The sequence below is a fragment of the Triturus cristatus genome, chromosome 1_1 (genome assembly GCF_964204655.1).
Source record: "Triturus cristatus chromosome 1_1, aTriCri1.1, whole genome shotgun sequence".
Taxonomy (NCBI): domain Eukaryota; kingdom Metazoa; phylum Chordata; class Amphibia; order Caudata; family Salamandridae; genus Triturus; species Triturus cristatus.
This window is the reverse complement of record NC_140579.1, coordinates 19,255,886-19,279,311: the sequence shown is the minus strand read 5'-3', so window position 1 is coordinate 19,279,311 and position 23,426 is coordinate 19,255,886. Positions and strand designations below refer to the sequence as shown.

Genomic DNA, 23,426 nt, shown 5'->3' with positions numbered 1-23,426 from the left:
GTCTGCAAACAAGGCAGATTACCCTAAAAAGCATACGCCGTGTTTTTAAACTTGCTGTATTGTTTTGAGCAGGCAGCCGCGAAGACTACTCCCGGGTGAAGGACGCGCTGCATGGTAGCTTAGCAGGCAGCCGCGCTCAGTGTTCCTTGTGCTTTGTATCTCGCTTTCCCCAAGCGATGAGGAGCGGCTGCAGTGTTGTCTTAAGAATTTTTGGGGCCCTGGGCCAAACATATTTGGGGCCCCCTTTCAGAACACCCTTGAATTTTATTACGGATTTTCTGCTCATTCAAGCCTGCAGGAAAAAAGCAACATTAGAAAAATTAACAAAGGTGAAATTGAGTGATAGAAAGATCACATTACCAGGGGCCCACTTTGACCTTGCCATAAAACTTCTCTGTTGCACAGGATGCGCGCTAGGCCTTATGGGCTGAGTTTTTGCTTCTAGCATGTGGCGTCTCTGTAACCTGCATACAGGGAAATTTGATTCTAGCAATCAGCTTCTCTGCAGCACTGCAGAACACCTTGTGCCCTAATATTTATAGCCTGAATTCCATTCCAGGTTTCTGCAGTTAAGTAGATTTTGGTTCCTTCATTTTAACATACTGTTCCCTTAGGCAATATGGCAGAATACTACTTTCTGTTTCTATGCAGCACTTCCTGAATGTTCCTATTTAAGGAGACAAACTTAAGTTCACCTTGCATCGCAACTACGCTTGCTTGCAACTCGCTTTTTGGACTCATTGGGTTCGCTTCATGTTTTCTGCATCCAGATGCACCTTTGGACAGTTCTGCTTCTCTTGTTCACTGGCCTGGCGTGGTGGAGGAGTTTTTCCTAAACTCCAGGGGGCAGATTTAGAAGCCCCTTGCGCCCACTGTCCCCTCTGCACACAGTCTGTCCCCATCTGCCCACACACTGACACTGTCTCTTAGCTCACTCGCGCCTCTGTTCACTCCCACATCTGTCCACACAGTGCCTTCTTTACTCACTCTCTCTCTGCTCTCACATTCCTACCTCTGCTCACATATTCCTACCTCAGTTCACGCAATGCCCCTCTCCTCACACATTGCCCCATCTGTTCTCTCCCAGCTATTTTCACACACTGTCCTTTCTGCTCACTCCCAGCTCTGTCCGCATATTTCTGCCTGTGCTCACTCTTGCTTTTGCTCACATCCTGGGCCCTCTGTGCTGCCCCCTCTTCTCACGCCCTGGTCTCTCTGCTCACACCTTGCCCCCTCTTCTCATGCCCTGGCCCCTCTGCTCACAACCTAGCCCCTCTGCTCACACCCTGGCCCCTCTGCTCACCCACTCTGCTCTGTACTCTCTGCTCACACTCTGCCCCCTTAGTTCACAGCCTGGCCCCTCAGTCCACACCCTGGCCCCTCTGTGCTGCTCCCTCTGTTCACACCCTGGCCTCTCTGCTCACACCCTTCCCCCTCGTCTCACGCCCTGGCCCCTCTGCTCACACCCTGGCCCCTCTGCTCACCCACTCTGCTCTGTACCCTCTGCTCACACTCTGCCCCCTCAGTTCACAGCCTGACCCCTTAGTTCACACCCTGGCCCTCTCTGCTCTGGCCCCTCTGCTTTTGCCCCTCTGCTCACACTCTGGCTCCTCTGCTCCCACACTGGCCCAGCTGCACTGCTACTCTGCTGAAACCTTGGCCCCTCTGCTCACATCCTGGAACCTGTTCTCACACCCTGGGCCCTCTGGTCACAATCTGGCCCATCTGTAATCACCTGGTCTGTCACTGGACTTTGTCCCTGCCTACCTGCAGCAATGTGTCGATTTCCTGCCCGCTTTAATTTTTTAGCTGAAAGCCTTGCGCTGTCTGGTTTGCTAAAGACATTTTGGAGACATTCAGAAAGTTAGCATAGGAATGCATTCTGCCCGTTGCTTACCGTTGGCTTGGGGTTTGTAACTCACATTGTCATGCTTTTTATTTGCTGGCTTTATTTGCTTTAGGCTGTCAAGCTTGAGTTCCTCTCTCCCGTTGCCCAAACTTTGATTACTGTATTCTTCCACAAACTCACTTTCAGTAAACAGGTCTTTACATCTTGGTCTTATCTTGTCACATTTGTGGTGCATTCAAATGTCAAGCTCTCGCTTCAGAGGGGGTTTGGTGTTTACTTTTCTTTCTCTAACTTCAAAGTGAGAGAATGAATGCGACAATCCTGCTGGGCATCCATGTAAGAGGAGAGGGTGTAGGATTTATTTTCCTAGCACATAAAAAAATGAACTGTGCTGATTTTTCAAAAAAGATTAATATCAGTACAAATGAAGCAATTTATTTTTTATTCTAAAGTGTGCTGGAAACAAATATTTGAATATGATAAAAACACATCCATACACTAGGTGATGACTTATGCACACATTATTGTTTGTGTGGAGTTTTACCTCATTTTGGTATAAAGGTAATGCTCAATTCAATTGAAAATATGTTGTCTGTAAGGGTAGCGCGCTACCACACCATGCATACTCCACTTTACACCACTCCACTTCGCTCTATGCCCCGTTATGTTATGTTAGTCGGTTTTATAGAGCGCAACAGCTGCCACAGCTAAGAGGCGTCCCGGCGCTAAGCAACGGCAGAGCAAAACGAAAAAACGATCAAGGCCTACAAAGAGGGGAACAGAAAGGTCTTAATTGCTTTCCTGAACTGGAGATAATTGGTAAGCTCCCGAATGTGAACCGGCAGAGAGTTCCACAGCAGGGCCGCTCTATGCCGGGAGGAGCGTCCACCAGCACGGGCTTTCCTAACCCGGGGAACCGTTACTAAACATTGTCCCATAGAACGAAGAGGTCGTCTAGGGATATAAGCTGAAAGGAGATCAGACAAAATGTAAGGAGATGCCAACTTCAGAATTTTAAAGGCAAAGCAGAGTGCCTTAAACTCAATGCGCCTGGCCACTGGCAGCCAATGAAGGCGCCGAATGGCACTAGTCACTGAGCAGGTTCTACGCAAGCCCAGGAGGGATCTGACGGCCACATTCTGGACTCTCTGAAGCCTCTGTATTTCAGCTTTGTTTACTCCTAAATACAACGAGCAGGCGTAATCCAGCCTTGACAGAATCAAGGCCTGGATAACGGTCTGCCTAGTTGAGGCATCAAAAAAGGCCACAATGGGTTTCAGCCCACGAAGAAGACCAAAGCAAGTACCGGCCACCTTCTTCGTCTGAACCGAAAAGTTGAGTGAGCTGTCCATCCAAACCACCCCCTTCCACTCTGACACGCCACTCCACTGTACAACATGCTACTCCACGCCAAGGCACTCCACAACATGCCATGACACTCCAATCCCCTCCACACCACTTACCCCACACTACTCTACCCCACTCCACCCCAATCTATTACACTCCAATGCACCCAATCTACCCCACTCTACCTAACCCCACTTTACATTGCATGCACATTACACAGAGGCACTGAATCATAGTGTGTAAATCAGGGGTCTCTAACGAGTAGCTCGGGAGCTACTGGTAGCTCGCCAGCACCTTCAAAGTAGCTCTCACGGGTGAAGTCAAGCCTAGTATCAAATTCAGAGAGTAGATGCCTATTGAAAAAGGCAGCACTGCTCATTTTAAGACCCTTAGAGTGACAGCCAGCCGAACCTTTGGCAGTAACTCATACTAACACTTAGCACACACTGTATCAGCCTATAGGGCCTGTCACATGACAGTCTGTATCCAATCTCAATATAACTAAGCCACAAGGAGATTGACCATGTTGAAGTCCCTGCTGTATCAGACACAACATGTGTGTGAACAGTGGACCATCAAAGAAGCATGGCAGCAGTAGCCTGTGCAGTAATCAGTGCTGACCCACCAAAGTGTGGGACTGCAGGAGTCCGAGTGAAATCGTGTCAGTTGGGTGCTTGATCAGCTCAAGACCTGAGGAGAAGAGGGCATGATCCAGACCAGAGAAAATTAAGAAACTCCTCAGCATTTATGTGCATCCATAATAAACACTATTCTTCCTGCAAGCTATGCCTGGTGTCAAGGACCACCAGATGTGTATGTTAGCCCCCATCATAAGGGTGTTATCTATGAAATAATTGTGCTTGTTCCTGGCATAATAGTTCCAATGGCATAATAATGGTCATCCTGGAGTATTTTTGGTCTAGTTGTGGTATACTGGCAGCCATCGTTTACATACTAGGAGCATGACTGGCCTACATTAACCTATTCCTGGCATAATAATGGTCATGACTGATATATGGTCTCTGCCCTGACCCTTATGGATTTCAGCCTTGGCACAACTGTGGTCGTAGTGTAATGGTGGGCATTACTGGCATAATACAGACATCCGTGGTGCTATGGTGAGCATCCATGTCATATAACTGTAATACCTGGGTATGCAAAGTAGTCTGTCCATATGAGGTATTTTTACATGGGAGAACGTAATAAATGACAAGCTGATGTGTTGGGACTGTGCATTTCCTAAAATCTGAATACAGATCTTTTAAAGGCAGTTTTTGTTTTTAAAAATGGGTTTTCTTCTGGAAAATTGAGTTTGTTTCCCCACAGTGGAAAGTGGTTTATGATAGAAAAATGTGCATTTTAAGAAACTGATGAATGATCATTCAAGCTGAGCTGGGGAGACCTACAGCTGTATTCATGTCCTTTGTGTCATAGGGCTTGTTAAGATTTGAATGTTACGTCATAAGTCAGGTGGAGGCATTTTATATCAATGAACTTTTTTCCGACATTTCTGCTGTTACCTGCACTTGGAATACTTGAGTGGTAACTACTGATAATCCTGCTTAGGGTGGCCCTAGTGTAGTCCCTAGTTTACAGTTATAAAATTTGCTAGTAGCTCGGGCAGACTTTCCTTGAGCAGAAGTAGCTCTCACTACAGAAAAGGTTGGAGACCCCTGGTGTAAATCAATGTATAGGAAATGTTATAACAGACAGAGGACTACAAGTTGTAGGAGTAACAAGTCATCCATACTGGTAGACAGTATAGTTTAAAAGTTCTTGGTCTGAAGAAGCACACAATGAGAATTTAAAATGTAACTCCATGGTTGGGGGTCGGCTTTAATAATAAGAATTGATTTGTACCCAAGTTAAACCTTTTGCAGCATTAGGATAATGAAAGACTGGAGGGAAATGAAAAATTTCCTAGCTATCGTAACGGAAAGTTTCAATTCTATTAAGGACTCGGAGGCGAGGATTATGCTGTTCTTTCAACGCTTTATTAACAGCAGCCATTCAAAGGATAAACAACTACTATTCCCATGAACCAAAGGGAATAATCTAAAAACAATAGAGAGTCCCAGTCTAGATAGTCCTCCTTGTCATGCACCAATCACAGGGCCCCCATGCATATGTAGTCCTCTGTCCCTGTTCTCTACTCCTCTTTCGTCGCTCCAAGCCAGCTAATCCCAAAGTTCAGGAGTCTTGTTTGCCGGCGTCGCCTGCAAAAGCAAAGCACAATGTCAGCGACAGCGATGGTTTAGGTTTAACCCTAAAAGGAGGGAAGCATTCAGCCGAAAAACCCAAAGTCTACAGAAGGATTTCAGAACCACAACTTAAAACACATCAGAGATAAATTCATTACTTACCGAAGTACGAGGGTGGGAACGGACCTGAAATAGGTGCCCTGGGTGGGATAATCCTCGCCTCCGAGTCCTTAATAGAATTGAAACTTTCCGTTACGATAGCTAGGAAATTTTTCATTCTATGTCAGGACCGGAGGCGAGGATTATGCTCGTTTAAAGCTTACTCACCACCAAGTGTGCCATGTCTAGCACCGGCTTAAAGTAAAACCGCTTAAAGGTGGATTTGGAAGACCAATCTGCTGCGTTCAGAATGTCCTCCAGACGAGCTCCCAGGGCAAAAGCTTTAGAAGCCATGGCCCCTCTGGCCGAGTGGGCACCAAAACTCCGTAGATCAATCCCAGCCTCCTGCATCACCCAACGAACCCAACGGGCGATTGTGGGAGAAGACACAGCCCTATGAGGCTTCCGTAGTGCAATGAGCAACTGCTGCTCACCCGGAGGTCGGAATTCTTCAGACATCTCCTCATAAGCCTTGAGGCAAGAGACTACGCATAGCTTAGGAGAGTCCGGGAAAGCCGGATAAGAAATGGACGTCGTGCCGCACTTCGTCCGCCTGCGGATCGTGAAGGTCACCCCGGAAGGAGAATAGATCCGCCCTGACACATCCAGTGCCCGCACATCTGAGACGCGCCTGCAAGAAATGAGGCACAGGAGCATAGCCAGCTTAGCCGAGAGTTCCTTTCTAGATAAGAAACGATTAGGTTGCCATGATAAGAAAAGATTCAGAACCTGGTTCACGTCCCACAACTGGGAGTAACGAGGCTCAGGAGGCAAAGAAAGCCTAATGCCGCGCAGAAGATGGCAAACCAAGGGATGCTCTCCCACAGGAGAGTCATTCACCAGGGAGTGACCCACGGAAATGGCAGACCGGAAGGTATTAATGGTTCGGTAAGCCAAACCCTCCTCCGCCAAGGCTGCCAAGAAATTTAAAATGGCCGTCACATCTGCTGCCACGGGATTGAAATCCCGTCGCAGACACCAGCGAACCCATCGTCTCCACGTGGAGCGGTATCGCTTAAGGGTACCATCGGCCCAGGCCTTGGACATGAGCCTCTCAGCCGCTCCCGAAAGGCCTGGGATCGCCCATCGACCCCTGTAATCTGCCACGCCATCAGAGCCAGGGAGCCCTGGGAGACGAGAGGATGGGGAAGTCCGTCCGGACTGAGCAGGAGAGTCAGAAAACGGGGGAGTGGGATTGGAAAATCCCAAGAAAGTTCCAGAAGAACTGAAAACCAGACTTGAGACCTCCAGATTGGCGAGATCAACACAATGCTCGCCTGCTGGCGACGCACCTGGGCTGAGACCCTCATCAACATTGCGAACGGCGGGAAGGCATACCCCGCCTCGTCCCTCCAGTCTTGCAGGAAGGCATCCGTGGCTGCTGCCAACGGATGCGGTCTCCAACTGAAGAACCGGGGAAGTTGAAAATCCAGACGGGAAGCGAAGAGATCTGTCGAGAAAGGGCCCCAGACACTCTGGAGATCCGCGAAAACCCCCGGATGAAGTTTCCAAAGGCTCATATCGTGGGAATGTCGCGAGTGGAAGTCTGCCACCAGATTGTCGAGACCCGGCAGGTATTCTGCCGTAACCGAGACATGATGATCGAGGCAGTACTGCCAGAAATTTGCTGCCAAATCCGCCAGAGCCCGCGGGGCGCGTGCCCCCTAGATGGTTTATGTACCGGACGGCGGAAACATTGTCCATGCGGAGGAGAACGCAGGACCGGACTGAGTCCTTTGTCCAGCATTTGATCGCGAACGATCCCGCCAACAGCTCGAGACAATGTATATGAAGCTGTGGTTCCTGCGGAGACCACACTCCTCCTGTAGTGAATTCGCCACACCGTGCGACCCAGCCCGATCTGCTGGCGTCGGACTCGATGACACTATCGGGCGCGGAACCAAAAATGGCTCGCCCGTTCCACGCCTCCATGTTGATCAGCCACCATTGGAGCTCTTCCCTGGCATCCGATGAGAGGGCAACCTTCTGCGAGTAAGAGAGACCTTTGCGCAGGTGACGAGCTTTGAGGAGCTGAAGGGCCCTGTAATGGAGAGGGCCCGGAAAAATCGCCTGAATGGAGGCCGAAAGAAGCCCCACAATCCGGGCGAGTTGACGGAGAGACAGTCGGGATTGAGTCAGGGCTCTCCGGATCTCGTGGCGAATCTTTGCCATTTTCCGAGAAGGAAGACTGAGGGTTGACTCCACGGAGTCGATGACAAACCCCAAGAATACCACCTTCTGAGCGGGCACCAACGTGGATTTCGACTCGTTCACCACAAAGCCCAAGCTCTTCAGGAGGTTGACTGCCGACTGCAGCTGCGACGTCAGGGCGCGAGGGCACTGAGCCATCAACAAGATATCGTCCAGATATAGGATGAGGCGCATACCCGACGCACGCAGACGTTCGATCACGGGCCGCAAAACCTTGGTGAAACACCAGGGCGCGGAGGATAGGCCGAAGGGTAGAGTGGTAAACTCGTACACCTTGTCCCGCCAAGGGAACTGAAGGAAACGCCTGTGCGGGGGAAAAACCGGAATGGTGAGATAAGCGTCCTTTAAGTCGAGGCGCGCCATCCAATCACCGGGCCTGAGGAGGTCGCGCAGCAGATGGATCCCTTCCATCTTGAAATGGCGATAAACTAGCCATCCGTTGAACTCCCGAAGATTGATGACCGGACGCTGCGTACCATCGGCCTTGTCCACCAGAAAGAGTTTGCTGAGGAAACCCCGAGGGTGGGGAACGGACTCCACAATCGCCCCTTTGTCGAGCAGAGATGAGACCTCTTGGTCGACCAAAACGGCGTCGGAGGCCGAGAAGGAGAGGGGACGCGGTGGAAGGGGCTGAGAAGGGTCTCCGTGAAACTCTATATGAAACCCCCGGACAGTCTGCAGAACCCAGGCGTCTCCTGTGACAAAAGTCCAAGCCTGGAAAAAATGCGCCAGACGGCCCCCCAGCTTTAGACGGGAAGAAGGGAGAACACTCACCGGACACACTGGAGGCTCCTCCGCCTCGGCCGCCTCTGCCTTTCCCGCGTCGTCCTCTGGTGGGGTAGAAATTGCCGAATCTGGTCTGATCCTGATATTGACCACCTCCGGAGCCTTGCCCTCTGCCCTGGTTTGGCCGGCCGGACGAGCGGCCCCTACCTCGTCCAGCCCCCCTGAAAACACGGGGACGGAAAACCCTGCGGATGGTGGATTGGGCCTTGTCTAACGATGTGAAGGTATTCACGAATTTTCCAAACTCCTTAATGAAGGGCTCTCCGAAAAGTCCTCCCTGGGCCACAGAACCAGCCTCCGAATCGGCAAGATCCCCAAGCTTGGGGTCAACTTTGATAAGTAAACTCCTGCGCCTCTCAGTAGAGAGCGCGCAGTTAGCGTTTCCCAGAAACACCACCACTCGTTGGGCCCAAGCGGAAAGCGTTTCCGGAGAAATCAGCGAGCCGGACTGCTTGGCCTCCTCAGCCATGTCTAGGATCTTAGTGATGGGGCCGAGGATATCGAGGAGCTTGTCCTGACAAGCTCGCCAGGACCTATCGATGCCCCTCTTAGGGTCTTTGACGAATTTCTGTAGGAAGGTGGCCATACGTGGGTCAATCTCTGGGGTGGCCGCCACTTTCCCTTCCAAAGTAGGACGGGGACACTCCGCCCGTAGACAGCTCCTAGCCGCGGCCTCCAACGGCCGGCGGATTCTACTAGCTACATACTGTGCGACCTTATCAGAGGGGGCCCAGTCCGAGGACCGGGGATGCAGGACATCATCAGGATCAAGCATGTCAGAGCAGAGATTCTGTGGATCAGAAGAGGGCTCCGGGCGGGCGGGCGGGGCGCCAAGGACGGGAAGGGCCAGGTTCCTCATCCGCGTCCCCTGAATCACCGTTCCCCGGGGAAGGTGAAGGTCCCTCTACAGGCTTGCTCGCCAGAAACGCCTGCTTAAGGCGGGCGAAAGCATCTAGGTCCACCCCTGAATCTCTAGGGCGCTTGGCCGGTGGAGCTTGGGGGTCAGTGGGGGTAACACCATCGCCGGGCGCAGGAGCCGGGAGGGACTGAGAAAACTTAGCCATCTGCGCGCAAGCCTGCTCAATGCGCCGCGACAGGCGATCCTCTAAAGGAGCCATGGCCTGCTCCACTGCTCTGTAGATGGAGTCGTCCACTACGTTATAAAAATCATCATCCCACTGGATGGACGTAAGGGGATCCTCCTCCCATTGATCCTCCTGAAAGGACTCATCCTGGTAGTCCTCCATTAGGCCAGGAAGCCACACCACCTAGGTAAGTGGGTAAATAGTGAGGGTAACCTCACAAAACTATGGGGGGCTGGGTGACAGCCTACTATAGGGCGAGTAATGCTCGCGTTACTACTGGGCGCAAACCCTGGGACACACAGCCCTGGTGCAATAAATTCAAATGGGCAGCCTGCCAGAATAATTGTCCCAATACTGACTCTGCAAGAGCGATATAAAATGGCCTAAGATACTGGCCCCCAAAGCAGTGGCAATCCACGTGCAGCACTTCTGCCTAATGGCAGATACAGACTCGCTAGCGCGAGCGTTCCAGGGGCGTCACAAATCAAAACGCTGCCACAAAAGGCAGAAGTACTGACCACAAAGGCGTATTGACAGGCTAAAAGGCTCCAGAGATCGTCCGCGTCTCCGTTAACGACGCGCGGAATGCGCGAAACGCCGGAAACGCGGACGATCGAGAGGACGCGTCTCTGCGCCCTCTAGCGGTGGGAGGAGGACACCGCGAGCCCGCACCACAGGAGATCCGGCCGCTAGGGAGAGAAGCGCTCCCGCGGCCGAGCGAGGGACCGAGTAGCGGTCACCTCGCAACAACGGAAAACTGTCAAGCAAATCAAAAAAAACCAAAAAAAAAACCATTCAGGAATACGCGCGCGGCTCCCGCGCCGCACAAGAATGAAGCCGGCTCACCAGAACCGATACGAGGTAAATACAACAATTACAAAGGCAAAGCACCTTCACCACATACAGTTCATAGCGCCGCTAGAGGGTAACAGTTTTAACAGTTCTAAAACGGTAGCATACGCTAAACGGTAGAGAAGATAATAGGCAACACGATCTGAGAATAACGAAGCAGCATGCAAAAACACTACTTAGCTTTGGCTGCAGCAGCGAAGAAAGAGCAGTAGAGAACAGGGACAGAGGACTACATATGCATGGGGGCCCTGTGATTGGTGCATGACAAGGAGGACTATCTAGACTGGGACTCTCTATTGTTTTTAGATTATTCCCTTTGGTTCATGGGAATAGTAGTTGTTTATCCTTTGAATGGCTGCTGTTAATAAAGCGTTGAAAGAACAGCATAATCCTCGCCTCCGGTCCTGACATAGAATTCATAATGCTCCAATCTATACCTTGCAGTTTGCATGCAGCTCTTTCATAGTTAATAGCTCACTTTTCTATATTAGGATTTAAACTTATAAACTGCAAGTAACAAAAGGGGCTCTCTGGCAGAAGCAGTAATGCAGTGATCTATTTACATTGCATGCACTTTGTGATCTGCATGGTTCACCTGCTTTGCATCAAGCATTTTGACCTCCTCCGCTACTTTCTAATGAGTCAAAACTTCCACTAGACAAAAATCTGATCTCTCTGCAGCTGGTCCATCAATCTCCGGCGTTATCCAGCCAAAGTGAAGCGGAGAAGCCAGTATTGATCCCAAGTTTTCTGGTACCACATTGTTCAGCCACTAAATGTACATACTTCTCCAAGTCTACCTTAATACCTCCCAAGTCCCTGACCACTACCCTGCATGCATCAGTGCGGCCCTCTGTCACACCACAACCAAATATTTTTGACCCTTGGGAAAATATTTTCGAGTACCCATGGTCTATTGTAAATGTGATTACATGCAAATGTGTGTGAAAGGGACGCATATCTGTCAAAACATTGACATGGCAAACGGTAAAGAAAATGCAGAAGAGTGGCTAGATTGTGTGGGGAGGTGCAGATAAGTTTAGCCTAATGGATGCTAATAATGAAGCACTGGTGCACGTGCCTTTTTGCCTAAATAGGAATCCCAGGTAACTATTTGGTTGTTTTTCCTATTGGAGTATCTGGGCCAGTCCCATTCATTGTTTGTAACTCTTAGAGCCTTTGATAATCATCTTGTCTTCAATTGCAGGTTTGCAGTCTGTAAGGTATTTGGATTTGAATGGTCAGGCGTGAGTACCCACAAAGACAAGGTAATTCTGTTTATGTTCCACATTATATTTGGGGGGTGCTGGGTAAATAGATTCACAATCTGCACCCCTTTTCTTTTGCAGGTTTGTGAGACCGTGTTACAAATACAGTTGTACAGGCAGACGCGAGTACAGGCAGAACAAACAGGTAATTGTTTGGTAGAGTTAAACTGTGGTGAATCTTGTACATTGTAACAACATACCTTACCCATGTTTTCTTCTGTTGTAGGTTTCGCAGACAGTACCCCACACATTTGAACGGGCAGACGTGAGTACAAGCAGAGCAGGTCATTGTTTGGTAGAGTTCCCTTATGGTGCAAGTGGTATATTCCTGTATCACAGATTCACAATGTGCTGTAACAATCTTTACTTCTATTGCAGGCTCTACGGACAGTGCTACATTTAAGTTTGAAAAGGCAGGGCAGTGGACAGAAAAATCCAGGGGATTACACTCCACGTTTTGCCGGCGATGCCTCAGTACTATGTGACAGATTGTAACCATGAGCATAGGCATCCACTTTAGCCATGTTCCTTTATTTTGCAGGCTTTGTGGCATAGCAGGCCAAACCCAGTTATCACAAATATGTTCAAGTGCAAAGCTGTACCTTCTGCAGAGTGTGATGCTTCACCACAAAGGAAGAAATGTTGCCTTGTATTCAAGGAAGAGTGGATGAAATAAATTGTGGCGGCTGAGACACAGAAATCACGAAGCAAGGTTCGCGTGCAACTTGGGGATCTATTTCAATGCAGTCCAGACGTGGGCTTAATTTGCAAAGCATGTGCCGAAGACAAAATTGTTGGGGACTTTTCTACAGGGAAGAAATGGAGTGATGGCTGGAAACTGGATTACATGAAACGCCATCTAATTAGCAAAGTTCACAAGTCTACCATGGTGATATTGAGAAACAGAAGTGCTGCTGCCAGGTTTGGTTTTGGAGTGCGGGCAATGCTGACAGAAACTGCCACCGACGAAAACAAATAGAATGGAAGTAGTTGAACGACAAAGATCCCTGCCTGAGGAGATAAAGATTCTCATCATCAATGTGTTGCTGGCAGTCAAGATTAATACTTCAATGTTATCTTTACAAGACATCCATGACCACCTAGCTGTGTATGTCAAGATACCAGACAGCTGGAGGAGCAAGAACTATGCCTTTGAGTTCCTTGAGGCCATCAATAGCGTGATACACTGTGAAGGTACGGCAGAACTTCGTAACGCTTTGTATCACACATTGATAATTGATGAGAGCACAGATATTTCTGTTACAAAAATGCTCATTCTCTACTTCAAGTTCCGACCTGTAACCTCAAAACACAGTTTGGGGGCATAGTGTAGCTGACTAGTGGTAATGCTGAGGCTATCACTACTGACGTGAATGAATTCTACACTGCCAATAAACCGGACCGCATGAAAATGGTCATGTTCACATCCGATGGTGCGTCTGTGATGCTGGGTAAAAATAATGGTGTTGCTACTCGCCTTAAACAATCCATTCCTCATCTAGTTGAGCAGCATTGTGTCGCTCATCGAGCGGGAGTTGATGATGCCTGGAAGAGGGTTCCAATGATTAAAGAGATGGAGACATTATTGAGGACTGTCTACACTGTGTTCTCCAAATCTCCTGCAAGGAATTCCAAGCTGGATGAAATGGCATCGGTCGTTGATTGTGAAGTGGTCTCTTTTCGATCATTGAATGAAGTCCGGTGGCTTTCAAGGCATTTTGCAGTTGGTGCACTAATTCGGAATTATGAGGCTGTTCTTAAGTACTTTGAGCATGAGAAAGTTGAAGAGAATGATCCAGTTGCTAAATATTGTTACAAAAATCTATCTGACTCAAACTACTGTATTTCCCTTGCAGTATTTAATGACATTCTGAGTGAATTTGCATCTTTGTGCAAACTGTTCCAAAAAAGTTCTTTGACTACTGTTAAAGCTGTACAGTATGCAAGAGCAAAGATTGGCCAAATTAAGAAACAGTATTTGGGGGACACTGTCTTTTGGAGCAGCAATATAAGAGATATGATGGTGTTGTACAAGGAAAGGCAAGAGTTCGACAGTGGGCCTATTTTGTCTTTTGTTTCCCTTCATTGTGAGCACATGCAAAAAAGGTTCCCTGAAGATGAACTGAAAGAATGGGCAAGTTTTGAAATCCAGGCAATAGCAACACAATCACATTTTGATTTTGGGACTGAGAATATACAAAGACTTGTAGAAAAGTATAAAAATGTCTTGGTCCTGGGTGATTGTGAAACACCAGAAGACGTTGTTCGACAATACAGAGACTATAAATATGTGGTGGCAGAACATGTAAAGGGTGGGTTATTTACCACCTTTCAAGACATGGTGAATTTCACTGTATGCAATGCTGCTCAGTATAGTGTGGTGTCTCAGCTTGTTGATGTCTGCGCAACGTTTCAAGCATCTAGTGCAGATTATGAACTAGGATTCAGCCCCATGAATACTATCAAGAATAAGTTGAGGAATAGACTGGAGCAGAAGCATTTGCATATGCTGATGAGGACAAAGGCCTACCTCCTGAATGGGAAAGTTGACCTTGATAGAGTTTATCAGCACTGGAAAAATGGCAAGGATCACCGTGAGAAGCAACCCTATCACCCATCTAGTGATGCCACTTGACGTGTCTGAACGGCCCTCTCCCACAGTCCATGGTTGCCTGGATTTCAAAGTTTTACAAACTATCTCTGGCAGGATAGCCCAACATTACTCAGTAGCTTTCACATGAAATTTTAAATTTGTTATGTAATTTTGTAACTTATTGTGTATATGTGATATTGTCTAGGCTCTCAACATTTCCCCACCCAATGAACAGTGCTCCCGTTAAGAATATTTAGTAAAATCTAATGATGGTACCACTGTTGGAGTCTTGTGCTTTTCTAAACCCGAAGTGTACTTGCCTGTGTAACCAATTCATGTCATGGCGTGTTTATCCAATTTGCAAACCGGCCGTAAGACCCTTAATGTGGCACTGTATGTGTGAAAATGCACCATCTTTTCACTTTTTTAAGTAAACGTTTGGAGTGACATTTGGCACTACACATGGGCGCGGTCTGGTTTCTGGCGCACATTGCCATGGTTGCACCGCACAGAGACCCTCCACTGCCACACACAGAGGAAAAAAATTAGAGGGAACTTTGGTGATATACAGTAATTACTGTGTATTACAGCTATATATATATATATATATATATATATATATATATATATATATATATATATATATATATATATATATATATATATATATATATATATATATATTATCTATAATGTTTTTCAGCTAGGTGTGCTAGTATAATTTGTGTGCTTCTAATATTTTCTAAGCCACACTTTTGTGTATTTCATTCATTGGAAATGTCTAATTCCTGTGGTAATTATGCAAACAGTTACTCCTCCAAGTCCTTTTTTACAGGAACCAGGTGAACCGCCAGTGAAATGGAGATTGTGGTATAGATTGTTTAATGCATATTTAGGGGCCATAGATAGATTGAAATTTAAAGCGGATAGGAAACAAATTCTCCTTAATCATTCTCTAGGAATTGAAGGTCAGAATGTGTTTGATCATTCACCGGAATATACAGGTGCAGACAGTGAAGATAGGGATGAATTTCAACTTGCTGTTAAACAATTAAGTGTGTGTTTTTAGGGAAAAATCAACCTTGTTGTCCAGCGGCACAATTCTTTTATGAGGGTGCAAGGTCCCAACGAATCAATTGCCTCTTATGTGACAGCTATAAAAATGCTAGCCAGTTACTATGAGTCTGAAAATTCTACATCTCAATTGATTCTTGATCAAAAAGTGTCTAGATGTTATTCGAAGAAAATACAACAAAAATTATTGTCCTGCAAGAATCCATCAATGGATGAGGCTATTAATTTAGCAGAGAGTATAGAGAGTTCGCAATTAGATGCTAAACAACTAGAAACAGTACATCCACACATATCAGTTGTGAATAGCAATTCTCAAAACAAAGTGGTGCGGACTGTTACAGATAGTAGAAATGTTGGGAGAAGCAAAAGTTCAACGGATAGTAAAAGAAAAAATGATAAGAATATGAATGTAGGTCGAGACCAATTCAAAGTTTTTTGTTATAGATGTGGCTCTTCTTCATATGTGTCCAGTTTTAAAAATTGTCCTGCAGTTGGTCAAGAATGCTGGAAGTGTAAAGAAATTGGGCACTTTGGAAAGGTATGCAGGGCTGGTAGATGTCATGCTGTTATGTATGTACATGATCATGGAGAAGAAGAAGATTCAGAGGAAGTTCAGAAGAAAGTAGAATAATTGGGTTTATCTATAGATTGTGTAGATATTATCAGGGCTTCTACAAGTGTAAAACATGCAAAGCATGTATACACGGGATCAACACTTTGTTTTACACCACTCCCTTTTGTCAAACCAAATTTAAAATCACTAAACTCCTGACATGTAAAACAGAATTTGCCATTTACGTGCTGATCTGCCCTTGCGGACTTAAATACATTGGGAGTACTAAACTCCAGGTCCACAAGCGCATTCTTCAACATCTCCGCGCAATCTCAAATGAAGATAACACATACCCCGTGGCAAGACATTTCAAGAAATCCCACCAATCGAACAACAAAGGGCTCAATTATTTTGTAATTGATGCTGTGCCTCCAAGTAGAAGAGGTGGGGACCGTGAATACAGACTTAGAAAACTAGAGACAAGATATATATTACAACTTGATACTAAACACCCTAACGGTTTGAATGTAACAGAAGATTTATATACCTGCTTATAGAAGATGCTGTTTCCTCTATAAGTTTAAAACTTCAGGACCTGGTGCTTGGGCCTTTGATAGTATTTTACTCAAATCTTGTTGATATTTTATCATGTTTGATTTTAACCTACAGACTTTGACAACTTACCGACATTTCGGCAGAGGACCTTACCTGCTTAATTTAACAACCTTACTATTCCCTTGTGAGATTTTACACATATATTTATTTATGTATATATTTATGTGGTTATATATGTATATATTTATATATTTATTGAATTTTGCATATTTGCACATCTCTCACACTGTCCTCTCTATTTTAGAGAGGCCAAGTCATAAGGTTATACACAGGTCTATTTTTGTTATAATACCTATATAACTAATTTATGAAGTCCTTTTATCTATTTGGATCAAAACACATCTTTATTGTCTGCAAGGATTCTAATTGCCCAAGTATATAGTAATCATTTTGCGCAGGTCTTGATCACAGAAAGATCTGTGATAATTTGACTCTGAAGGAATAGCATTTAACAACAATTATCTTGTCTCACTTAGTGATATTTACATCTTATTTACTATATATCCACATTTTATCTAATTTGAGTATGATTTACACTCACATGCTGATGCAATCTTTATTGAATATTGTCATGGGGTATAGCGGACATCTGTACCTCTTATTTAGCTGTTTGGTTGGATGTCATTGTGCTATGGATCTGCCAAACGGTATTTCACTATGACTCTGAGGCAGCGATATCCAGCACTGATGTATTCAAACATTTCTAACATCTTTTTAAGCAATTGTGTAATCTGTTTCACTTGTGCTTGTTTAAGTTTCAAATTGATTCTTTTGCTGGTTTTTCTCTTACTGAGATTAATGAGTTTAAATTTTAAACACTGGGTTTTAAACACTGTTATTTGCACATATATTATCTACCCCTCAGGAACTTTTAAGTAATAATGTTGCTGGGCAAAAATTTACTAGCGATAAGATATCAATATGTCTATTTTAAGTATTGTACTTTCTGAAAAAATACTAGGAATGGTTTTGTAAACTGCTTACTGTTTTGGAACCTTTGATTGGTTAACATGTGCTAGGATTTTGTCCATGTCTATTTTCTGCTACAGCACGTGGGGTAGTACGGTCACTTTAAATCCAAGCACAAAATGATTCCATGTTGAGTGAACAAGGCTCGCCAGAGCCGAAACGCGTATCGACGACATAAGGATCAAATAAATACCGCATGCACTTACTTCGGGTCTGTGTCCATCTCTTGGATTCCTTGCAATTGGGAATTTTTGCTGGAAGAAGTGATAATATATATATATATATATATATATATATATATATATATATATATATATATATATATATATATATATATATATATTATCTATAATGTTTTTCAGCTAGGTGTGCTAGTATAATTTGTGTGCTTCTAACATTTTCTAAGCCACACTTTTGTGTATTTCATTGGAAATGTCTAATTCCTGTGGTAATTATGCAAACAGTTACTCCTCCAAGTCCTTTTTTTACAGGAACCAGGTGAACCTCCAGTGAAATGGAGATTGTGGTATAGATTGTTTAATGCATATTTAGGGGCCATAGATAGATTGAAATTTAAAGCGGATAGGAAACAAATTCTCCTTAATCATTCTCTAGGAATTGAAGGTCAGAATGTGTTTGATCATTCACCGGAATATACAGGTGCAGACAGTGAAGATAGGGATGAATTTCAACTTGCTGTTAAACAATTAAGTGTGTGTTTTTAGGGAAAAATCAACCTTGTTGTCCAGCGGCACAATTCTTTTATGAGGGTGCAAGGTCCCAACGAATCAATTGACTCTTATGTGACACCTATAAAAATGCTAGCCAGTTACTATGAGTCTGAAAATTCTACATCTCAATTGATTCTTGATCAAATAGTGTGTAGATGTTATTCGAAGAAAATACAACAAAAATTATTGTCCTGCAAGAATCCATCAATGGATGAGGCTATTAATTTAGCAGAGAGTATAGAGAGTTCGCAATTAGATGCTAAACAACTAGAAACAGTACATCCACACATATCAGTTGTGAATAGCAATTCTCAAAACAAAGTGGTGCGGACTGTTACAGATAGTAGAAATGTTGGGAGAAGCAAAAGTTCAACGGATAGTAAAAGAAAAAATGATAAGAATATGAATGTAGGTCGAGACCAATTCAAAGTTTTTTGTTATAGATGTGGCTAGTCTTCATATGTGTCCAGTTTTAAAAATTGTCCTGCAGTTGGTCAAGAATGCTGGAAGTGTAAAGAAATTGGGCACTTTGGAAAGGTATGCAGGGCTGGTAGATGTCATGCTGTTATGTATGTACATGATCATGGAGAAGAAGAAGATTCCGAGGAAGTTCAGAAGAAAGTAGAATAATTGGGTTTATCTATAGATTGTGTAGATATTATCAGTGTACAACAGGAAAAGAAATATGGGGATCCTTTGGTTCCAGTGAGAATTGGCAATTGTTCCATATCTCTTCTCCTTGATTCAGGTCCAAGAATCACAATTATAGCAATAGATAAGTAAAAATAATTTTGGATGCAAAAGAAACTGCTACCTTCTCATGTTATAGTAACTGCATTTGAAGGCAGCAGAATAAATCTGTATCCATTGTAAACTCTGTCTTAGATCAAGAACATTAAAAGCAAAAATGTTCTAGTATTTTTTTTAAACAAAATGGGTTGTGTAAAAAATAATTCTCACAGCATTAAAGTAAAGGAGGGAGCAATTCCGGTAAAGCACAAACTTCGCAACATACCACACAGCATTAGAAATTAATTGTCTCAAATGTTAAAAGCTATGCAAGAGGAAGGGATCATTGAGAGAGTTGATACTACACTGTGGTTATTATCCAATGCTCTTGCAAAGAAGAAAATAGGTGATTTACGCATGTGTGTAGATTTAAGATCACTAAATAATGCCATATTGGTTGAGAATTATCCTTTACCATGCATAGATGATTTGATCACGTCAGTAGGTCAGTCCAAAGGGTTTTCAAAGTTGGATTTGTGAGCTGCATACCATCAGGTAGTTTTAGATGAACAATCACATCATTTAACAGCATTTGTCATACTTGATGGTACTTTCCAATTTTGTTGCATGCCATTCGGACTGACCTCAGTGGCATCTGTTTTTCAAAAAATAATGAAAAAGATTCTGAAATAATTACCCAAAGTAGTTTTTTTCCCAGATGATATTTTTGTACATACTGACTCTGAGGATAAACACAATGAAGTAGTAGAAAATGTTTTATTGATATTCCAGGAGAATGGAGTAAGTCTTAGAGAAGGCAAATGCATTTTTGGAGTAAATGAACTAGAATATTTAGGACATATTCTTTCAAAAGATGGAGTGAAACCTAGACCTACCATAGTAGAAGGTATCTTAAATGCTCCTAGCCCAAAAGACAAAGAACAGCTGCATTCCTTTATTGGATTGTGTGGATTCTATGCGACTTTATTAAAAATTGTGCAAATCTAACAGAATGTTTCAGAATGTTTTTTTAAAAAGGGAACAGATTTCATTTGGACTTCCACATGTCAAGAGAATTTTCAATTAATAAAACAAATTATAGTCACAGCTCTTGCACTTCAACCATATGTAGAGGGTTGAGCTACATATGTTACAGTTGATGCAAGTTCATATGGAATGGAAGCAGTCTTGTCACAAATGATTGGAGGGAAAGAAGTTACCATTGGATTTGCTTCAAGAAGGATGAAGGAAGTGGAAATTAGTAAATGTTAGCTTGTGTGTGGGGTGTAGACAAGTTTAGGCACCATTTGTGGGGGAGAAAATGTTGGTTTAGAACGGACCATAAACCTCTGGTTGACATATTGTCTGGGAACAAGATAAAAAAGCTACAACCTGGTTGGCAAGATTATCTACAAAATTGCTTGAATTATATTTTTCAGTTAGTCATATTGCAGGAGGAAAAAATGTGAAAATGGATTTTCTGTCTAGATTACCAATTTAAAACAGTGAAGTAGACTCTAGAGAACCATAGGAAATAGAGGAATGTATGATTGCCAGTGTTGAAGATATGGTTATGTGTCCAAACATGGAGGAGTAGCTTTATGTTGTGAAAGCTGATGCAGTTAATGAAGTTGGTAATGTCAGGCTGGCCCAGAGAAAAGTCTTTAAATGTGGAGTTGAAACTATTTTGAAAGGTGTCGCGTGAACCTTCTTTAGAAAATGGTGTGTTGGTCAGAGTTGGTAAATTGATTTCTCCCAGTTGTTTGAGACAGAAAATATTAGAGAGAGCTCATTCAGGTCATTTAGGAATTTCTGCAACCAAACTCAGAGTCAGAAAGGACTTTTGGTGGACCAGTTAGGACAGAGAAGTAGATATGTTGGTTAGAAAATGTGTGCAATACTCTTATAGTGACAAACATTTGACAACAGCAATGCCCATTCCTAAACTGGTCACCAGTTCTGATAAGGTCTGGCAAAGAGTAGCAGTGGATTTCTTAAGTCCATTTAATATTTTACCAAACATGAAATATTTTGTGGTGTTGATTGACCATCTTTCAAGGTAGTTGGAGGTAAGAGGGTTTTCAGAGCCAAACACCAAATCTGTTATTCATTTTCCTCAAGATTTATTTTGCAGATAAGGGGTTCCTCAAGAGCTCCTAATGGATAACGGAGTACAATTCACTTTGGATGCCATGGTAGAATTTTTAAACAAAATGGGAATAAAACATGTACGTACACCATTGTTTCACCATCAGGCCAATGGTAAAATTAAAAGGTTCAATAGAGTACCTGTGGAATGCATACATAGTGCTATAAAAGCAAAGGTTGATTGTGAAAAAGCCATCAGGGATGTAGGGGCAGATTTGCAAGCCCCTTGCGACATGTTTACGCCACCGTTGCGTCACTTCTGTTACACAGCTACGTCGTAAACAATGCGCTACTATGCAACATATTTACAACGTGATGCATCTAGGGAGATGCGTCATATTGTAAAGCTCTGCGCTACATTATACCTGCTTCAGGTATAATGTATGCAGGGTGGGTGTTCCATCACAAGGAAGCCTCGTAAAAGTGACGCAGTGAAATCTACAAGATTTCACAGAGTCACTTTTACAATGCCACTGTGTCAAAACCTTTCACCTGCTTGAAGCAGGCGTAAGGAGTGACGCAGCATGATGGGAATAGGCATTCCTGACCATTGCTGGAGTTGCATTGTGCTTATGACACGACTCCAGCAATACGCTGCCTTTCCGCCAAAAGATGCGTGACTCATCTGTTCATCCTTGTGCCACGGTGCACCACATTGTAAATGCGGCGCATCAATGGTGGCGCACCGCTTTTTTTCCGTCAAGCAAATTAACTGGCGCTTCTCTGCTAATATGCAGAGATGCGCCAGTTCTTGTAAATCTGCCCTGTAGTGTGGGTTTATAGAACTACTCTGCTTTCGGTTACAGGAGTCTTCCTTCTGAGTTGATGAGGGATAAGAAAGTTGGTTCAAAATTGAATCCACTTTGGAAAGTTACAATATTTGATAATGAAGTTGCTGTTTTTGCTTAATCATTTAAAGCCAAAAGTATCAATGATGAATTCAATAAAAGAAAATGTTAAAAAAAAATACAATTGCAAAGGAAAAGACGTTCCATTAAGTTCGATGTAGGGTATGTTGTCAGAGTCAAAGATCCTTGGTTATAAATAATATAGTCACAGAAGCAAACATGTACAATATAGGGGAGACAGAGTTCTGATCGCAGGGCGAAAATGCACCTGCTGGAAATACAAATACTTTTTATTAAAAAATGCTCCTAAGAATGGTCGCAGTAAGGACCACACATTGCATAAAAGTCAATCACAAACATAAGGCAATTTTCAATGAAATAGTAAAAATACACATGTTTTTTAGACAGAAAAACTCTAAAACAGTACCTCTCAGGTACTACACCCAAGGTGTGGAACAGCAGCAACCAAATGTTATTTTTATGAAAGCTTAAAAAAAGAACCTGTTGTTCCGTCATTTATAAATGATGACACATCACGAAAAAACAACTTATCAAAAGTAGCTACGCACTCTAAGGCACCTATTGCATTTTTAGTTAATATCCCTTTCTTTTTTTCCCTCCCGCTTTTCCCAAACTCTGTGTATTGTTAACTATATCAAGTGGCCAGTTTATTTAATCACTTTAGCTGTTGTATTTTTAGTGAATGTATGAGGTTTATGTATTTTTATATCACATGTTTATTTTACAGCTTATTATGATTCCTAAATGTTAATGAATGAGAAGCAGCAAATAAAGTAATGCAGTTTCATTTTCAGTTTCCCGTTTACCTCAGAGCATCAACCAAAACCTCTTCCAGAATGGCCCTCTCTTATGCTAATGCCAACAAGATGTTTTGTCGCCATTTGTCTCTCTGAAGTAGCCGGAGTACAAAACCAGGGTTAGCAAAATACGGTTTGCTACCAAATGCTGCGATCCAATTGGCTGCTTCTGATTCACACCTACAACTGGTCAGCTGTATAATTCAGAGCAAAATTGCTCTAATTCAAACTGTGGGAACTGAGAAGAGCTGGGATATGTTTTTTGTAGTTTTATATAGCGTGAACATAACCCTAAGGCATTGGAGCACTTTACGTGAGCACCAGTTATGTTACACAAGGACACCTTCATTTTTGGTAGGCACTAGCAGTTTTTACTCCAGTAGAGTTCTTCCCAGGGCCAGTATTGTACTGATTTAGTAGGATCAGAGACCCAGTATTTATACCCAAATGTGCCTTTGAAGCGGGGGTGACTTCAAAGCAGCTCCTCAAAGTGCACAGGTCCCCTTTCATGCCACTCCTGTCTGCCAGGATATCTGTGGGGGTAATCAGTCCTTTGTGTGGGAACAGAACAAAGCCTATTCAGATTTAAG

At 44.0% G+C, this 23,426-nt stretch overlaps 1 protein-coding gene across 1 annotated transcript; it reads left to right on the top strand.

The window, feature by feature from the left end:
• The first annotated feature begins 13,163 nt into the window (after nucleotides 1-13,163).
• On the top strand, nucleotides 13,164-16,051 carry LOC146869166 (E3 SUMO-protein ligase KIAA1586-like). The gene is made up of 2 exons (XM_085632340.1): nucleotides 13,164-14,063; nucleotides 15,917-16,051. The coding sequence occupies exons 1-2, from the start codon at nucleotides 13,164-13,166 to the stop codon at nucleotides 16,049-16,051; spliced, it is 1,035 nt and encodes a 344-aa protein (XP_085488466.1).
• Nucleotides 16,052-23,426: the final 7,375 nt, after the last annotated feature.

Bases quoted from the DNA above. Each gene is read 5' to 3' on its own strand.
- LOC146869166 (XM_085632340.1), top strand. From the start codon at position 13,164: ATGAAAATGGTCATGTTCACATCCGATGGTGCGTCTGTGATGCTGGGT. The intron at 14,064-15,916 runs GTAAAGGGTGGG...ATTGTCCTGCAG, and splicing joins AATATGTGGTGGCAGAACAT to TTGGTCAAGAATGCTGGAAG.